An 18,785-nucleotide genomic window follows, 5' to 3' on the forward strand; every position below is an offset into this window, starting at 1 on the left:
GTATGACAGTCTCTAGGTCCATCCACCTCACTGCAAATAACTCAATTTCATTTCTTTTTACGGCTGAGTAATATTCCATTGTATATATGTGCCACATCTTCTTTATCCATTCATCTATTGATGGACAATTAGGTTGCTTCCATGTCCTGGCTATTGTAATATGTGTTAGTTCTTAATACTAGTACCTAGCAGACTGCCTGGCTGCTAGCCCAGTGATGACTGGGTGAACGCTTCACTTCTGAAATGGAAATTATGCCTGCTTTCACTTTAGGTTCCCAAACAAAAGAACTACTAAAACAATTACTCACAAAAGCTGTATCCCTAAGCCTACACTTAACAATAATAATAGTAAAACAACATCTAATGCTTATTGAACACTTACTACGTGTCTGTACTATTCTAATTATTTACATGTATCAACTTATTTTATCTTTACAATGACTCTGTGATGTGGGGAACTATTATTATTCCCTGTGGTAGCCAGTCTCCACATGCAAGTATGGGAAGATAGCCATGAAACACTGCTGTGTAAGAAAGTTAAATAAGAAGATGGACAATATGTTCTCATTATGTTTAAAAAAAACAAAGGAGAGAAAAAAAAGAATTTAGAAAAGAATCAGAATTTTTATAGTGGTAACCTATGGAGAGTGACATAAACTGAAATTTTCTATTTAACATGATTTATTATATTATTTGAATTGTTTCAATGAGTATATACTCTTATAATTAAAGTCCCAAATAAAGAGAAAAAGGTTAAAAAAGGGAAACCATGGACAGTCCACTCCATACTCATAACCTACAATGGTGCTTTATTGTCTGTCAGATCAAATTCATACTCTTAAGCCATTTTAACATTTACATTTAAATGTAACATTTTAATGTTCTCTACCAGGTGACTCCAACTTACCTGGCCAACTTTTTTTGGTAACAGCTTTACTGATATATTTTCATACCATACAATTCGCCCACTTACAAGTGTACAATTCAATGATTTTTGGTAAATTCACAGATTTGTGCAACCATTACCCTAAACAATTTTAGAATATTTCATCACTCCAAAAAGAAATCCCATGCCAATCAATAGTCACTCCCTGTTTCCTCCGAATCCAATCCAGCCCTTGACCACCACTAATCTATCTTCTGCCTCTCCGGGTTTGTCTATAGTACAGATTTCATATAAATGAAATCACACAATATGTGGTCTTTGGTGACTTGGCCAACTTTGTTCTTATCATTCCCCCAATTATTCTGAAATTAATGCCTTCTATATCTTACATAAGTCCAACCTGTTACCTTGCTTACAATGTGTCCCCTTTCTAAAATTTCTTCTCCCTCCAAAGCAATTCCACTCAAGACTTGGAGCTCAGTATATGTTTGTTTTTAGACCCTTCTGGTTCAAAAGGCTTTCTTGATTAGCCCAGATCAAGTTGATTTGTTCCTTTGAATTACATTTTTTTTAAAGTCAACTATTTCATTTTCATATACACATCTTATAGTTGTGTATAAATGTAATCATACCATACTCTTTCAATAGTTACACACTTTTCCCCCATTTCTTCATTGTTTGAGACCTCACTCCCCTTCCCTCCTTCTACCCACATTAGAACCACCCCCATACTTGTAATTTAGTATGTATCCTTTCCTACTTTTATCAATACTCATATAATCACATACACATATACCTGCACTTAGGGTTTTTTGAGTCACTAGTGTTTTACAAAAATGCGATACCACACAGTCTTGTGTTTATGTTGCCTTTCTAACACAACAATACCTCATAGAAGTCCCTCCCACCAACTCATTTAGCATAGCTTCAACTCATTCTGCTTGATGTCTCCATATTATTTCTTGGGGGAATGTATCATAACTTCCTGATCCATTTCCATACTGGTGGGCATTCATATTATTTTCAGCTTTTTTGCTGCAATAATGAACATCTTTGTACTTATATACATAGGGTACTTTTAAATGCCCTATGTACTGTTGCTTTTATTTCTGTGGGATAGTCCCAGGAGAGAAATTAGTGGATCAAAGTCCTTCGAGTTTTCTCAGTACTCACGTTCAGTACATGCAACTCAGCTGTTTATGATTACTTTGGAACTGTCTAGTTGTTTTACCTATGCATAGTTTATCTCTCCAGAAAATTCTGTAGTTGTATCCCATTAATAATTTTTTATTTAACTTTTATTTACCTACAATAGAAAAATTTACATTTTTATTAATGAAATTGGTAAGAAACAAAAGAGAAAAATAAGAGAGGGCCTTATAGGCCAGGCAAAGCAACAGAGTTGGTCCTAGAAGAGCTCACATCACATTTCTTTCTCTGAGGACTGAGTTGGCTAAGAGTCCCCTAGGGCTCTAGGGCAGAATACCGAACTTTGTACCAGAGCCCAAGAACTGCTTAACTATTTATCTCCCTGATAATTATTCATGTTAAGTCTGCCACTGTTACTCAACATTGGAAATTTCCTAATTTACCCAAGCAGCAAATACTCTTTTCTAAAAGCAGAGGCTGGTTATAATTGGTGGATTATCCAACTTTTCCTTTTTGTCATTTTACTTGGTCCCTATCCTGTGCTTTGCTTTTGGTCATTTCCCAGCTATGGTCCATGTAATAAAACTAAACTTAAAAAATCAATTCATTGTGTTTTTAAAAAAACTTTGGAAATAAGAAAATTCACAATATTAATGATCTTAATTAATCAATGTGTTATCTCCCATTTTCATTAATAACAGAGTATATGTATATGTATATTAGGAAGTAACTTCTGAAAAAAAGATAAAATTATTTAAAAATCAAAGCAGGATTGCGAAACCATCTTTTACGCCCTTCAAAGCATTCCTCGTTGCTGAATCTAATTTCATACAAATGACTATATGAGAAATATTTACTTAAAACACTGACTACATTTTCCCAAGCTTACTAATTGTAAACACTATAGAGTGACCATTAACTATATGCTTCCAAACTTCTGAAATTTCAAAGAACTCTTCGTCACAACAGAAAAATTATCCAAGGAAAAACACACCTTATCAACTGAAGGAGGGAAAAAAAGTATGATAAAGCAATGAACTTCAACCCTAGAGGTAAACCTGGCAGTTGTTATGGCCTTTGATCATAGAACTAACCATTACAGTCAATCTAGCCTGAATTTCTTCAGATAAAACTGTATCTGAATAGACATTCTCGTAACTTTGTCAAATTGTAAAGTATTAAGAAGCAAAGTCAGTATTTTATCATGTGGAGTCAATTAAGGATAGAAGGGCTACTCTAACAAGTTATTTAATCAATCAAATGCCTAGATGCCACAATCTCGACTCTGTAAATAGCAAAGTCTCACAATCAATCCTGAGACTGTGCAGCCAAGAAGAAAAGCTCTTCCAGGACATCTAGGATTGGGCCTCTCAAAAGAATAAGAAAAATGTTCTTCATATTTTATCAGCCAGGCAGAAAACCCAGAGAGGAAAAGTTTTATGAAGACTGAAAATGGATGGAAAGATGCAAGTCTTTGCTACAATCTAGGTATGTATTTTAATTATTTCCTGAAACTAACTAGGTTAGGATTTTAACGTGGCCTGAAGCAGTGTCCTTGAATTCTGTTTAATATTAGGTAGTTTTTATTGTATATAAGGAAGTAGTGCATAAAATGATCTATTAATATGTAGTTGGAAAATGGGGGTAAAGAAAAAGCTAATAAACATTTCCTTTATAAAGCAAAGCACAGACCTCTCTGAAAAAATGAAATGACCAAATAAATAATTAAAAAAATACTCTCAATGGATTTTATTTGCAAATACTGAGCAAAACAAGCCAGACAGAAAGGGTCATACTGTATGATTCCACTTACACGAAACTCAAGAACAGGAAAAACAATCATGTTGATTGAAACTAGAGCAGTGGTTAAGGATGGAGGTGGGGACTGACTAGAAGGGTATGAGGGGACTTTCTGGGGTGACGGAAATGCTCTATATCTTGAATGGGGTATGGGTTATATTGCTGTACCTTTGTCAAAACTCACTGGATTGCATATTTAAGATCTGCGCAATTCACCTAATGTAAATTTTACCACATTAAAAAAAAAAAAGTACAGCTGGCCCTCCATATCCATAGGTTCTACATCTGGGGATTCAACCAACCACAGATCAAAAATATTTGGAAAAAAAATTCCAGAAAGTCACAAAAAGCAAAACTTCAATTTGCTGTGCATGAGCAACTATTTACATAGCATTTACATTGTATTTGGTATTATAAGTAATCTAGAGATGGTTTATAGTATATGGGAGGATGTGCATGGATTGCAGTCATATACTATGCCATTTTATGTAAGGGACTTGAGCATCTGCAGATTTTGGCATCTGAGAGGGTCCTGGAACCAATCCCCTAAGGATACCAAGGGATGACTATACCACTCTCTAAAGCTGAAATAACTTTTACACCAAGACTTCTCTCACTTGAATTTCTTCTTACCAAAAATATTATAGCAAAAAAAAGACTTAAAAAAAAATTCCCATATAGTATTCTTTGGCATGGGTGTTATGTGCTGTTTTGTGGTTAAGTGTGGACTCAGACTTTTGTTGAGTTGGAATTCTGGCTTAACAACCTACTGAGTGACTTGGGGAGAGCTACCAAACTGTTCTGTGCCTGTGTCCTCATCTGTAAAGTGGAGATAATAATAGCACCCACTTCACAAAGTTGTCAGGAGGATTTAATAAGTTAATGAAATACTTAGAACAGTTAGCACTATATAAATATTAGTTATAATTATTACCACAATACATAATTTACACTTGAAGAGGTTGTCATCCTGGTAATACAAAGCCAGGTAGGATCTTGAAAGAGTAAAATTTATAAGGATGACCATTATCCCTATCAAAGTAATTATTTACATGAAAGCCCTGAATTATCTAGTTTTCTCACACAATGACAAGAATGAGTTTCGAGTGATTCAGGAGCTTTTTATTATTCAGTTTTTTAGAAGATTCCTGATTCTTTCCTGGGGTAGATTCTTGCTAATCTTTACCTCAGAGAATTTCTTGATATGAATGAGAAATATGCACAAAGGTTAAAGTGAGAAATAGACAAGTCATATATTTTTAATGTACCAGTATTTAAACCACATGAAAATTATTACATTTCAAAATTTTCTTTCTTCTCTCAGTAATAAAAAGAGAAATATTCTATAACTCTGCACTGGATGGCAATTTATGGCATTTCTATAAGCTAGTTATCAGTATAATGGTACCTTGAAATAAGTAGTCAACATGTATCATACATATGGGTTAAATATACATTTATTCACCTATAAACTTATATATGTAAAGACTCCAGTCTTTACTCTGCATTAAAATCTAATTCAGAAGATGAAGATGAGAGGAAATTGTATAATCAATATGAATATATACTATTTTTAAAATTCCATAGGTACAAAGGGAGTGAGAAAAGAAAATACATTACTTAATAAAAACAGGTCGACTTCATGGTGAAATATCTATGGAAAAAGTAGGCCTAAATTTTAAAACTCTAGAATACGAAACTTTGGATTACTACCCTGCTTATCAGGTGAAATCTATAAAATGTGTTTTGAAATGGCCAGATAAATGTGAAGTCATCATTCAGTAAATGTTTGATGGTGGTGATTTAAGAACTGAGTGTTTGGGGATGAGGACACCAGAGAGGCATGGGGAGGGCACACTCTGCTTCAAAAAATGGCCTGTGGCTTAAGATCTAGCTTGTCTTCTTAAGTTGGTAGGCATCTCATGCACCCAAGCGGAGTGAGTGAGTACCCATTAGGCCAGCGGTGTGCATCAGAAACACCCAGGGAGCTCTTCAAAACTCACAGTCTAAGCCCTTCCCTTGAGATTCTGATTCAGCAAGTCTATGGGATCCTGGCTTGTACGTATATTTTGAAAAAGCTCACCCAATGGTCTAGGCAGATTCAAACCACTTTCAATTTCTGTCATTTCTTGGACATATATTTTAATCTTTGAAATAGTATAAAAATCTCACCCCATCAAAATAAATCTTTATCTTTTAGATGTTATTAAAGTCAACCATATTTAACAAAACTTAAAACCAACCAAAAAAATACACCCCTTGCTTAAGGCAGAACTACAGCTAAACTATCACTAAACTAAAGATGGATACCTAACTGATTTTAAAACTTTTAAGGGAAGAACATTTGGGAATTATTATCTATAACCCACTCTAGAAGCAATCTTTTCATCATTTTAAGTATTCTACTTGACAATAACTATACAGTCTCAGCCACTGTTTTGATGATAAGGGACAAAAAAGCATATGGTAAAAGCATTCCCTCAAATTGTGACCCACACAATTTGATTATTTCCCAATGAATCTATTCACTGCTGTAGTTGAAAGAAAACCAAGAAGTGGTTCTGGATACGTCAGACAAGTCATTTTGACAAGCCTAACTCTTTGCATAGCCCTTTCTTAAGCTCCAAACTATATCACATATTGCAAAATTAATTCTGCTTAGGAACATAAAAATGTTAGAAATATAGGTTTTTGGAAATAATGCTTAATTAGGCACTAATTCTTCCTATTTCCTGGAAGGGAGCTGTTTATGGAGCTGAACACCTTGCAATGTCAGGGAACTACGTAAGTGTCTTTCTTATACAGATACTATAAAAAGTAGATTCATGGTTCATAATAGTATATAGCTCAGAATGCCACCTGCCTTCCTATATGGAATCACTTTTCTTCCTGCGTGATAATAAGTGGAGGGCATATTAATGATCGAGGAGGATGAACTGACATTTTCTGTTTCTACAGACATGGTCCTTAACACAGAGATGGCAATGTCATAGAAAGAAGAAATAGTCTACAATGCTCAGATTTCTTTAAGCAAAGGATAAGTTTTAAAAATCACTAAGAGGACTTGGGGGAGTGAATCTGACTCTTTATATCCATCTAAAGCAGTAGTAAGCACAGCCAGCACAGAACTCCTTTATCTCCCGTGTCATTCTGCTGAATACCTTCCAAGTTACTGTTGCTTCAGGACAGTATGGCCGAAAGAAATCCAGGGAAATTCAAAATTCAGAAGGTGTTGACCCAGTAATTTCACCTCTAAGAATTTTTTTTTTGTCTGCGCCACACCTTGCAGGATCTTAGTTCCTTGACCAGGGATTGAACCCAGGCCACCGCAGTGAAAGCACCGAGTCTTAACCACTGGACTGCCACGGAATTCCCACTAAGAATTTATTTTAAGGAAATAGTTGATCAGTATATAGAGTGTGTATACATGTACACACAATTCTAAATAAGAAATAAGTCTAGAAAGATACATATACTAAAATCTCAATAGTAGTTATCCCTGAATGGTGGGATTATGAGTAATTTTTCTTTAAAAAAATCATGCTTATCTGTATTCTCTAATTTGTCTATCATATATATGGAACTTGTATAATAATTAGGAAAGGGACTGAGATATTTTCCAAAAGTTTAAAGTACTGGCAAGTATTGGGGAAATATGCCAAACATGAAACCTTTTGGAGCAAACCACATAATAGAAACACACTTTTACACCCCAAACTAACAAACTGACCTTGGCTTTGTAAAAGAGATTTTTAAAAAAGTATTAAATGCCTCTTAATTTTTCTTAATAATTGACTCTTCCTCCACCCCACAATTATTTTAACACTTCTGTAAGTTTTGCTTCTTTCTCTACGTGGAGAAAGATAAGTGATTAACACTTTGGATATTGTATATCTGGTGGTTTCTTTAACACTGATAATTCTCTTTTAAAATTCTATGTACTTCTATCCCTTCTCACTTACCCCAATCCCTATCGTACAGGAGAATAAAAATTATGATAGGTATTCCTTTTCCCCCATAGTTTATATGAACATATGTATATATATGAACTTGTATGTGTGTATTTATTTATATTCACTTTTTACATAGTTAACATGCACATAACACAAATAACAGTCTAGATACAGAGGCCATCATCTTGACAATATGATTACTAGTTTCAAAGCCTGGAAAATGCAGCTCACCATGTAAAAGTATCTCACCACGAGAAATCAGTAATTTTCAAAGCTGGTAAAACTTAGTATTAAATTGAAGCTACAGGTAGGTTGATTGGATGGAGAAATACTTAAATTAATACCAACTGTATTGCTATTAAGCTTACCTTACAGCTTTGAAAAACTCTGATTTCCTGTGTGTTTCAGTGGTGAGCTGCATTTCCTGAGTCTCAGTCAACTTCCCAGCAGGAATTCCAGTCAGATGAAGAATCAGCAAAAGGAAGCCCTCACTGAGAGACACACTGGTATCATTCACTGAGTGGAGACAGTGAAAGAGCAACATATTTCCAAAGGCAATTTAGATTATTAATATATATGCTTACACAGTAAATACAGATTTAACTTCCCATGGCAGAAGCAACAATTAATCTCCCTTGAAAACCTGACTGCTTTTTCTACAAAGCATTTGGTTTTACCCTGCCTACCTCTTTGGGATGATATTCATTCATCATAGTTCATCCCTTAACTGACTTTTTAAAAAAACAAAACAAAACAAAAAACCTTAGGTATGAATTTGAACAACAGTGATGACACATCTTCCAGCAGCAACATTGGAATCTTAAAGCAGAAAAAAAAAATTAGTGAAGTAAACCTTTTTCAACTTTTTGCAGCACGTTTATCACTGTTATCACTTCTCAAAGCTGTGACAATCACATCTGGAAATCTTGTGTAACCTATATAAAAATATTTTTCTTAATATTGAAATGAGCATTTAACGCTTTCAAGAAAAATGTTTTTTAAAATGTCTTTAACACAGTAGTTCACAAGGAATCAATAGTTAGAACACAGTCCTAGACACCATGTTTTAGAAAGTAACAGAACTTTTCTTTAAAAACATCTTGAAATACATACTTTTCACTGATATTTCTGAATTATAAGGCTAATCGTATTTATTGCTCTAGATGGTGCTGTCTATACAGTACTATTAGCCACATGTAGCTGTTTAAATTTAAATTAATTAAAATAAAATTTAAAAAAATTTAGTTCCTCAGTTGCACTAGCAACATTTTAAGTGTACAGTAGCCACTTGTGCATAGTGGCTACTGTATTGGACAGCACAGCTCTAGAACATTCCCACTGCTGCAAAAATTCTATTGGATAGCACAGTTCTAGACAAAGCGCCTAAAGAGAGAGACAGTCATTACAGTTAAAAGGCCTTACCTGGTCTGAGGAGGTGTGGGTGTGTAAAGGGGCTGGGCTGGCCTAAGTATCGGTTTGGAATCCTCCTCTCTGGGATGGGTTGCAGGGAGTACCTTCGCTGTGAACGTGAGATGCATCCTGAAGGAGAGATAAAGAGGATGAAATGGAACAGTGTATCTAGAAAGTCCCCACAGTATATACACATTTATCTACCTCCAGCAGTAGGATGCTTTAGAAAAATGCAAATTAGTATCTCCTTCAGTATTTACATGGCCCTTACTTTGGGCCAGCCAGAGCCTGTGTTGGGCCTTAGGGATACAGAAATAAGATTATCTTTACCTTTAGTGACTTTAGTCTACTGGAATATAATAGAGGTATATATACATACAATATGATTAACATATGAATAGGAGCTATGGGAACAGAAGAAAGACAACAAACAAAAGCAGGGGAGGGGGTAGGAAGTATTTCACTGAGCTATGTTATGCTGTGTCCTAAAATTCAGAAAAAAGAGAATTAATATTTTTATTGAGAATATGTGAAGTTTGAGAAAATATGCACATCCTATCTCATTTAATCTTGGAATGTTAGAGCTAGTGAAATAATGTCTGAAAAATGTTTAATCATATTTAGCCCATAAGAAGCAATATTATTAGCATTGATTCAGCAAGATTTATTAAGTGTGTGATTGGCACATGCTGGGAAAGACACAAGAATAACACAAGACTATTTGTCCTGGTCTGCAAAGAACATACAGTCTAGTGGAGGTGAGACAGAGTAGTAATACTACATGGTGAACGCAGTGGTGGATTCATACACAAGGTTTCTGAGAGCACAAAAACTAACACAACGCTGTGGGACGGGTACAATGACGATAGGACACAGTGCTCTGGGGTACAGAGAAGCACACAAAAGGCGCTTGTGTGGGACTGCAGAAGTAGGTGATGCCTACTCTGAGTAGGAATTAGTCAAGTGAAAGTGACAAGGGGAGCCGAAGGTATCATGAATGAGATTATGAAAGGGAAGGCATAGAACGCGCCACATTCACATGTGCGCATGCGTGCGTATAGAGGGAAAATGGATAGAAAGAGAATTTCAGGTCGGTGCTGTTGCTGCTGGGAGAGGAAAAGATCAGCAAGGTAAGGATAAGACCGTTGAAGACTTTGTACGCCAAACTAAGGAATTCGATTTTTAACTGTTACGTGAGGCAGGCATTATCATTGCCTTTTTTTTTTTTTTTTTTTTACAAATAAGGAATCAGACTCAGAGAAGTAATTTGTGCAATGTTACACAGTTAGTACTAGGGAAGCTGGGATTCAAACTCAGTTTTATTTAACTTCAAAATCTTTGCTCTTATCCCTCCACTCTGCCACTCAGTAAGTCTTCTCTGCTAAATCCCAACAATACAATTAGTACCGTACAATCTCCCTGTGAACATACAATCACTACAACAGCAAAACGTGGTAAGTCTGGATCAAGTTAAAGGTTTTAGTAGGGATTATAAAGTATGAATGACAGCGTATGTATTTGGAGAGTTAAGAAGTCTTAAACATTAACTTTGAATTAAATTTACAGAGGGTTATTGAGAAAAATTATAGCTCCTTGTATGATTAAAAAGACAGAGAAAATGGTACAGGTTTCCAGGCAGTATGAAAATACAGTTAAGAATAGTGGGGGATTCCCTGGTGGCGCAGTGGTTAAGAATTCGCCTGCCAATGCAGGGGACATGGGTTCGAGCCCTGGCCTGGGAAGATCCCACATGCCGTGGAGCAACTGAGCCCGTGCGCCACAACTACTGAGCCTGTGCTCTAGAGCCTGCGAGCCGCAACTACTGAAGCCCGCACGCCTAGAGCCCGTGCTCCACAACAAGAGAAGCCGCCACTATGAGAAGCCGGCTCACTGCAACGAAGAGTAGCCCCCGCTCGCCGCAGCTAGAGAAAGCCCGCGCCCAGCAACAAAGATCCAACTCAGCCAAAATTAAATAAATAAATAAATAAAACCAAAAAAACTTAAAAAAAAAAAAAAGAATAGTGGAAAATGAGAAAAAGGACAAAATATTAAACAAGTAGTTCCTGGACTCTGTCTTTAGAAAATGTACAGAATACATATTAAGGAATATGCCCAGTCTACATAGGTTGAAAGCTTAACAAAGATGAGGCAAGCAATTTACAAAAATACAGAGAAACTTGCTAAGTGACACCACAGGGAAGCAATCAACAAAGTCCAGACTGTGAGAGACACTACCAGACAAACAACTCAGCTTTTTCCACATAAATTCCAAGGCAGGTAGGGGTGGTAAGATATGGAAGGGGGAATCTATAGATTAAGAAAGCCTTAAAAGACATTATCAACCAACTGTAATATGTGAACCTTAACTGGATCCCGATTCAAGCAACAAACTGTAAAACAAATACATTATTACACTTATGAGATCACTGGAAATTGGGAGTGATTGCATATTTGATGGTATTATGGAAGTAACATTTGTTTTAACGTGTGATAATGGTGATTATGTTAAAAAGGAAGAAACTTATCTTTTAGATATAAATTGAAATATTTACAGATGAAGTGATATGATCTCAGGTTTGTCTCAAAATAATATGGGGGTGGGGTGGATTGCGGAGAGGATGAATAGAGATTTGAATGAAACAAGACTGGCCATGAGTTGATAATTATTGAAGCTGGGTGATGGGTACATCAGAGTTCATTATACTACTCTACCTGTGTATATGTTTGAAATTTTCCATAATAAAAAAGTTGAAAAAAAAAGAAAGACGAAGCGACCATAGAGAAAAATGAAGGAAATAAGTATGCACTCCGGAAGGCAATCTAAGACAAAGAATTAAAGGCAGCATGGTATAGCAGAAAAAAGTGCTAGTTCTAGTTTAGTTCTACTATCTACGTGATCTTGGCATGTTACATAACTCCTCTGCACTTATTTCTTCACCTGTGAAATAAAGCCGTTATATTAGGTAGTGGCTTTCAAATTTTTAAAACCAAGACCCACAGTAAGAAATATATTTTACACAGTAACCTAGTATAAACAGACATATATATGTATAATGTATATAGAAATTTCACTAAATACTATTCTTTCTGTGACTGTTATTTTTGCTGCCCTATTCCATTAAAAATAAGCTTGCCTCAGTGCACTAAAATGATTTTATTACTGCAGTGTCTTGAGTGGTGGCCCCCAGAAGATACGTCCACATCCTAATCTCCAGAACCTGTGACTGTTAATTTGGAAAAAGGGTTTTTGCAGATGTAATTAAGGAACTTGAGATGAACGGATCATCCTGCATTATCTGGGTTGATCCTAAATCCAATGACATGTGTCCTTGTAAGAGAAATGCACAGGGAGAATTGAGACAGAAGAGGAGGAAGCAATGTAACCATGGAGGCAGAAACAGGAGAGATGTGGCCACAAGCCAAGGAATATGTATAGCCACCAGAAGCTGGAAGATGGGAAGAACGGATTCTCTCCTAGTGCCCCTGGAAGGAGTGTAGCCCTGCTGACACATGATCTTGGGCTTCTGGCCTCCAGAACTGTGAGACAACACATTTCTGTTGTTTTAAGCAGACATGTTCATGGTAATTTGTTACGGTAGCCTCAGGACTAACACAATGACTTACTAAGGTTGAAATAAATATGTCAAGTGCTTGAATATTTTTTCATAGTTCACAAATTCTTCATTTTTTCAAACCAAAACATGGAACAACTGAGAAGTAAGTTATTAAAGCTCAGTGACCCAGAGGTCATATTATGCAAGGGGCATGCTGTGGCCATAAACAACAGGTCCCACTGGTTTATAAGGCACTGTTTGAGGCTTCCAGGAAAATATAGGAGAAATAGTCCAGAGGGTTAAGGATGGTCTGGTATGACTCTGGACTAGCTCCGTTTGGAAGGTCTAGTCCCTACCCCAACCCCATAACACCATAATGCAGCCCTCCCTGACATAAGCTTGTAACTCTGCTTGCCATATAATCAGTATCCTAATATCTCCTAGCAGTGGTCCATGGTAATAACATTGTCTTCAATGTAAAAATGTGCCTATCTGCAGTCACTGCCTCTACCACCATCACCAGCAGAGCCTAAGCTGAGAGGAAACCACGGTTCTCACTACCCCGAGCACCCCTTTCCAACCATCTGTTACAACATGGTGGATTACTATGAAGTTCTAGAATTGCAGAGATATACTTCACCTGAGGACATTAAAAAGGCTTATTGAAAAGTGGCACTTAAATGGCACCCTGATAAAAATCCAGAAAATAAAGAAGAAGCCGAGAGAAAATTCAAAGAAGTAGCTGAGGCATATGAGGTATTATCAAATGATGAAAAACGGGACATTTACGATAATATGGCAAAGAAGGATTAAATGGTGGAGGCAGAAGTCATTTTGATGATTCTTCTGAGTATGGCTTCACATTCCGTAAGCCAGATGATGTCTTTAAAGAAATTTTTCGTAAAAGGGACCCATTATCATTTCATTTCTTTACAGACTTGCTTGAAGACCTTTTAAATAATCCAAAAGCTCCTATGGAAGCAGAAACAGAGGTGAAAGATCCTTTTTCTCTACATCCAGTGAATATCCAGCTTTCGAGATTTTCTTCATATGATACAGGATATATACCATGTGGTTCACTGGGCCCTGAGGGCCTTAATTCATTCTCTTCCCTGACATTTGACAACAGTGGGATGGGCAACTACATATCTGTTACAACTTCAAGTAAAATTGTTAATGGCAGAAATACCAATACAAAGAGAATTATTGAGAATGATCAAGAAAGAGACGAAGACGATGGTGAGTTGTAGCCCTTTCTTTTAAATGGTATGGCAGATGAAGAGAGCTTTGCTGAGGAATGCAGTTGGAGAAGACGGTCATTCAACAATTATTCACCAAAGTCCTGCAGCCCCAAACATGTATCTCAATATACTTTTGCAACTGGAATCCCTCTATTTTCTCAGCAGGATTCAAAGAAGGTGGTAAGCTTTGCGCAGTGGCAGTATCGTAGCCAATGAGGTTTATCCGAGGCGCGATTGTTGCTAATTGAAAACTTTTCCCAAAGAAGGTGGTAAGAGGAAAAAAAAGAAGCATAAAGAGGTACAGAAGAAGAAGTCAACTAAAAGGAATCATTAAATTGACTCTTCAGACACATTATGTTCATATAACATTTGAACACAACTCTTTATGTGTTTCTTTTTTTTAAATTTAAATTTATATTTTTATACAGCAGGTTCTTATTAGTTATCCATTTTATACATATTAGTGTATATATGTCAATCCAATTCATCACACCATCTTTGTGTGTTTCTGTTAGAGTTTTGCAGATAATATTTGTTTAATACCACACTAAGATTATGTTTTTAACGTATTTAGCAGGACTGTAAACATCTGATGAGTGGCTGTTTGGATTAGGTATGTTAGAAAAAGATGAATTTGTGGTAACAGTGATATTAAGAATTTAGAAAACAGCAAAGATTAATGAGTTTTGAAATTTTAGCTAAGGTAGCCAGGAAAAAGATCTAAATGAAATGAAGGAGTTAGCCATGTGGATATTTGGTCAAAGAAGATTCCAGGCAGCAGGACTAGCAAGTGAAATATCCCTAAAGCAGACTGTGTAAGGTGTGTTTGAGGAACATGGAGATCAGTGTGGCCAGTTATGAGAGCAAGTAGATGAAGTAAGAAAGGTAACAGAAGACCAGATTATGCAGGGACTGCTAGATCACAGTATGAACTATGTTATAATTGTCAGACAGGAAGCCAATGGAGGCTTTGAGCAGAAGAGTGGCATAATCTGACATACTTAAACAGGCCTACGCTGGTTGCCATCACTTAAATAGGCCTACGCTGGTTGCTGTCATTAAAAACAGACTCTAAGTAAGCAGGGGTAAAAGCAGGGAAATGCAGGCTACTGCCACAATCCAGGCCAGAGACTGCAGTAGCTTGGCCAGGGTGGTGGAGGCGGTGGTGGTAAAGAGAGATCAGACTCTGGATATATTCTAAAGGTAGGGCCAAACGGAATTTGCTGACAGACTGGATGTGGGGTATGACAGAAGTCAGGATTTTTGGCCTTAGCAACTGAAAGAAGAGAAGTGCCATTAATCTGAGATAGGCCCGGAGGTGTTAAATTTTGGATGTGCTACATTCAAGGTACCCGAATTTATTAAGCAACAAAAAAAGAATTTCCTATGTTGACTTGCATCCTGCATGTTCCCTGTCACTGAATTCTTCCTTTTTTTTTAAACAAAAAGATCTTATTGATCATATTAATCTTTTATCTTAGAAATATAATTACTATAAATTTTAATGTGACTAAAAGATGGGAGCAAATAATCTAGTAGCACTTAAAACCCAATCACCTTTCGAAAAACATAGTTCAGTGATATATAGCAATGCAACAAATTTGGAAACCAGAAAAAATTCTAGGATCTACTATTTTTAAATGACTGCTAGAATAAAGTGTGAGCTCTTGTTTTGTTTGATTTTTAGTTGGTAGGTGGGTGGGAAGGAAAGTTCATTTATTCTACAGGAGAGACTGGGGACAATTAGCATTTAATGCTTATTTACAGAAAATAAAATCATAAAAGCTCAGAGTATTTTAAATGCTACTTATATAAAATGTGACATTTAGTAGAATTTATTTATTGTTACACATGTGGGACTAATCAGACTTAGAAAAAAATGCAATTTTCCAACAAAAGCAAAAACCAGTGTCTCTGAAAATTTGAGAATGTAATAACATGCCCGCTGGTCATTTTTTATTTTATTCTTAACAGATAACTAAAAATTCAGATTTAATCTTATTCAATAGCTTAAAATTATTCGTTTCCTACTGCCTAGAGGAACAAGCTCAATGTTGCTTAACATAATATACAAGGCACTCCACGAGCCAGCCACCAGCTTTCTTCCCAACTTGACTTTCTATCATGTGCCTTCTTACACATCTCATGCTTGAGCCCAACTTTTCCCAAACTGTGTTCAAAGGGATACCAGTTCAAGACTCACCAGAGAAAAAGGGCTCCATGGTCAGATACATTTTGCAAATTAATGCCAAAGACATTTCCCTCTTAGAGACTTGGAAATAGTCTATTATGAGCACTATAAAATGCAGCATTCCCCATACTTATTTGACCACAGAACCCTTTTGGTGTAACAGCTATTAACATGCCCAGCAACATATTTCAAAAAAGCTCCAGGCTTATTAATGATGCAAAGCTTTGTACCAGTCATTCTGTTTCAGAGTTCTAGGCCTTTGCATTTATTCTCTCTGCCAGGATGGCTCCATCACTCTAGTTGGCTTGGTGAATTCAAGCCTTCTTTCAAGTCTCAACTCTCCTAACCTTTGACGTCACGCCCACGTTTCCTCTTTGCCCCTCTCTGCCCAAGAAAATATCAACACTTTTTCCTTCTCCCCACAAGTATGTTACATTACAATTACTTGCTTTTTTGTCCGTCTCGCATGATGGCAGAAACTTTTTTTGTGTGCTTAGTTCTCCTATGTGGTGCTCAATTCATGTTAATAGAATTAACTGCAAACAGGCTTTTAAAAATTATTTGCTACTTACTCTTTAATATTTTCAATATTTCCCTTCCTCATCTCACACTTATATTTAAATGATCTAGTCTTTTAAAATATAAAACTTACTTATGCATCATTAATGCTTTATTTTGCTCTTTCTCAAATGACTAGGTGTTAATAACTATATCACAACTAATGAAATCACACTCTTAATTAGCCAAAGCATTTTCACTTTAGGAATGCATGACTTTCGTAGAACAGGAAGTTACCTATGGTACTCAACACCCTGTTCCCAAAGCCTTCCTAAGGAAAAGCAACCAAGAGCACCACAGAATTCCAAGTTCTAAAGTCGGTTGAATTTTCAAATTCTAAAACTTCATAAAATCCCAGAATAACATACTTACAACCCATTATTGCCTTTCTTGAGCTCCCATGTCACTTAAGTCAAGACTCTATTACCATCCTTTGCTATATATATTCTCATTTATTTGTTGCTTCTCTATCATCTGACTAGACTGTAACTCCAGGGAAGTGGAGATTCACCCACAATGACTCTAACTCAAAAGTTACTGAATGAAGATACATTCTTTCTGGCTCAATAAAAAGGTCAAAAAGGACTCTACTAAGCAGAGTAAGACCTAGCAGAGGTATAACAGAAAAAGGACTAGATGGCAATCATACAACTAACATTCCTGACTTGCTACTTGTGATATTGTGTTAGTTTCAGTTCCCCATCAGTAAAATGATATTTGCTCTAACTTACTGGACTTGTGAAGGTCCAAGGAGATCATTCATTCATTCAAAAAGCCTATATATGTATATTATGATGTTAATATGAGAGGTGGTTAAATTTACTTATTCCACTGAAGCAAAATGAAGCATAATGACTACATTTTCCCAGGACACTGGTGTGTATAATCCAGTACCTAGCCCTAAATCTTGGTTAATCAGGTTTTACACAAAGCCTCAACAAATGGAAAAAAAGTTACAAGCAAAGAATGGTTCCAGCTCTAAATCATAAGTTATGGCCTCTGTGATCAAGACTGACTAACAGCATATCTACTCACCTACTCCCATGGAGAGGGACAGCTTTCTGGAGCTTAACTGTTAGAAGCAAAGAGCAAGTTCTGTGCACTGAACAATGATTACTTTTTATTTTTACTTTTTAGAGTAAGGCTCCTAAGTCGATATAATTACCATTCCATTTTCAATAAATTCAGGTATACCAACATAAGAAACATGTCAAGACATAACTTTGGTGTCAAATACCATATGTTCCGGCTCACACATTGTTCACCTATCGGCCCCCAAAACTAAAATATGATCCAATGGCAGATCTGCCTGAAAGACTATTCATCTTTCACCGATCAAGCTTCATGTTCATCGCATTAATTGCTCGCGACAAAATACACCTTAAAAAAATGCCCCCCCATTCCTGGACTACTCTATCTTGCCTTTTCTTTTTTTTTTTACACTTTCTTTTTTTTTGAATTTTTGAATTTTATTTTTTTTTTTATACAGCAGGTTCTTATTAGTCATCAATTTTATGCACATCAGTGTATACATGTCAATTCCAATCGCCCAATTCATCACACCACCATTCCCCCCCCCCCGCCGCGGCTTTCCCCCCTTGGTGTCCATACGTTTGTTCTCTACGTCTGTGTCTCAACTTCTGCCCTGCAAACCGGTTCATCTGTACCATTTTTCTAGGCTCCACATATATGCGTTAATATACGATATTTGTTTTTCTCTTTCTGACTTACTATCTTGCCTTTTCGAGCAAGGCTTTCAGACATAAAAAGCCTCAGGAGTATTTCCAAACATTACCTCTTCTGAGAGGAACTACTCAAAGGATCTGTAGTACTAAACATGTGCTTCTTGTACATTCTGCAGCCAGCTCTCACGTCTACTCTTTGAAAACACGAAAATCCGACTGTAGGTTAACCTAACAGAAACAAGAGCTACGTGATGTGAGACACTGTGTCACCTGGGCAAGTGTGATAACTGACACAACTTCCATGAATCCGAGTTACTTTGAAGACAGCCCCTCTGGGAAGACAGCACACCCTTTTCTC

The 18,785-nt window shown here is 36.4% G+C and overlaps 2 protein-coding genes and 1 pseudogene across 2 annotated transcripts in view; 2 read left to right on the forward strand and 1 right to left on the reverse strand.

Annotated features, from left to right (window-relative positions):
* The window catches only part of XPNPEP3 (X-prolyl aminopeptidase 3), a 56,194-nt gene that overhangs the window by 37,018 nt on the left and 391 nt on the right, over positions 1-18,785 (reverse strand). The window contains exon 2 of the mRNA XM_061205516.1: positions 9,211-9,327. Within this exon, the coding sequence (XP_061061499.1) occupies positions 9,211-9,327 (117 nt within the window). The remainder of the gene's footprint in view (positions 1-9,210; positions 9,328-18,785) is intronic.
* On the forward strand, positions 13,347-14,002 carry DNAJB7 (DnaJ heat shock protein family (Hsp40) member B7). Its single transcript, XM_061205505.1, is given in 4 exon segments — positions 13,347-13,542; positions 13,545-13,712; positions 13,715-13,784; positions 13,786-14,002. Coding segments are annotated over 4 exon segments (651 nt in total).
* Positions 14,177-14,258, forward strand: LOC133101853 (U4 spliceosomal RNA; annotated as a pseudogene).

This window comes from Eubalaena glacialis, chromosome 11, assembly GCF_028564815.1.
Source record: "Eubalaena glacialis isolate mEubGla1 chromosome 11, mEubGla1.1.hap2.+ XY, whole genome shotgun sequence".
Classification (NCBI taxonomy): Eukaryota; Metazoa; Chordata; class Mammalia; order Artiodactyla; family Balaenidae; genus Eubalaena; species Eubalaena glacialis.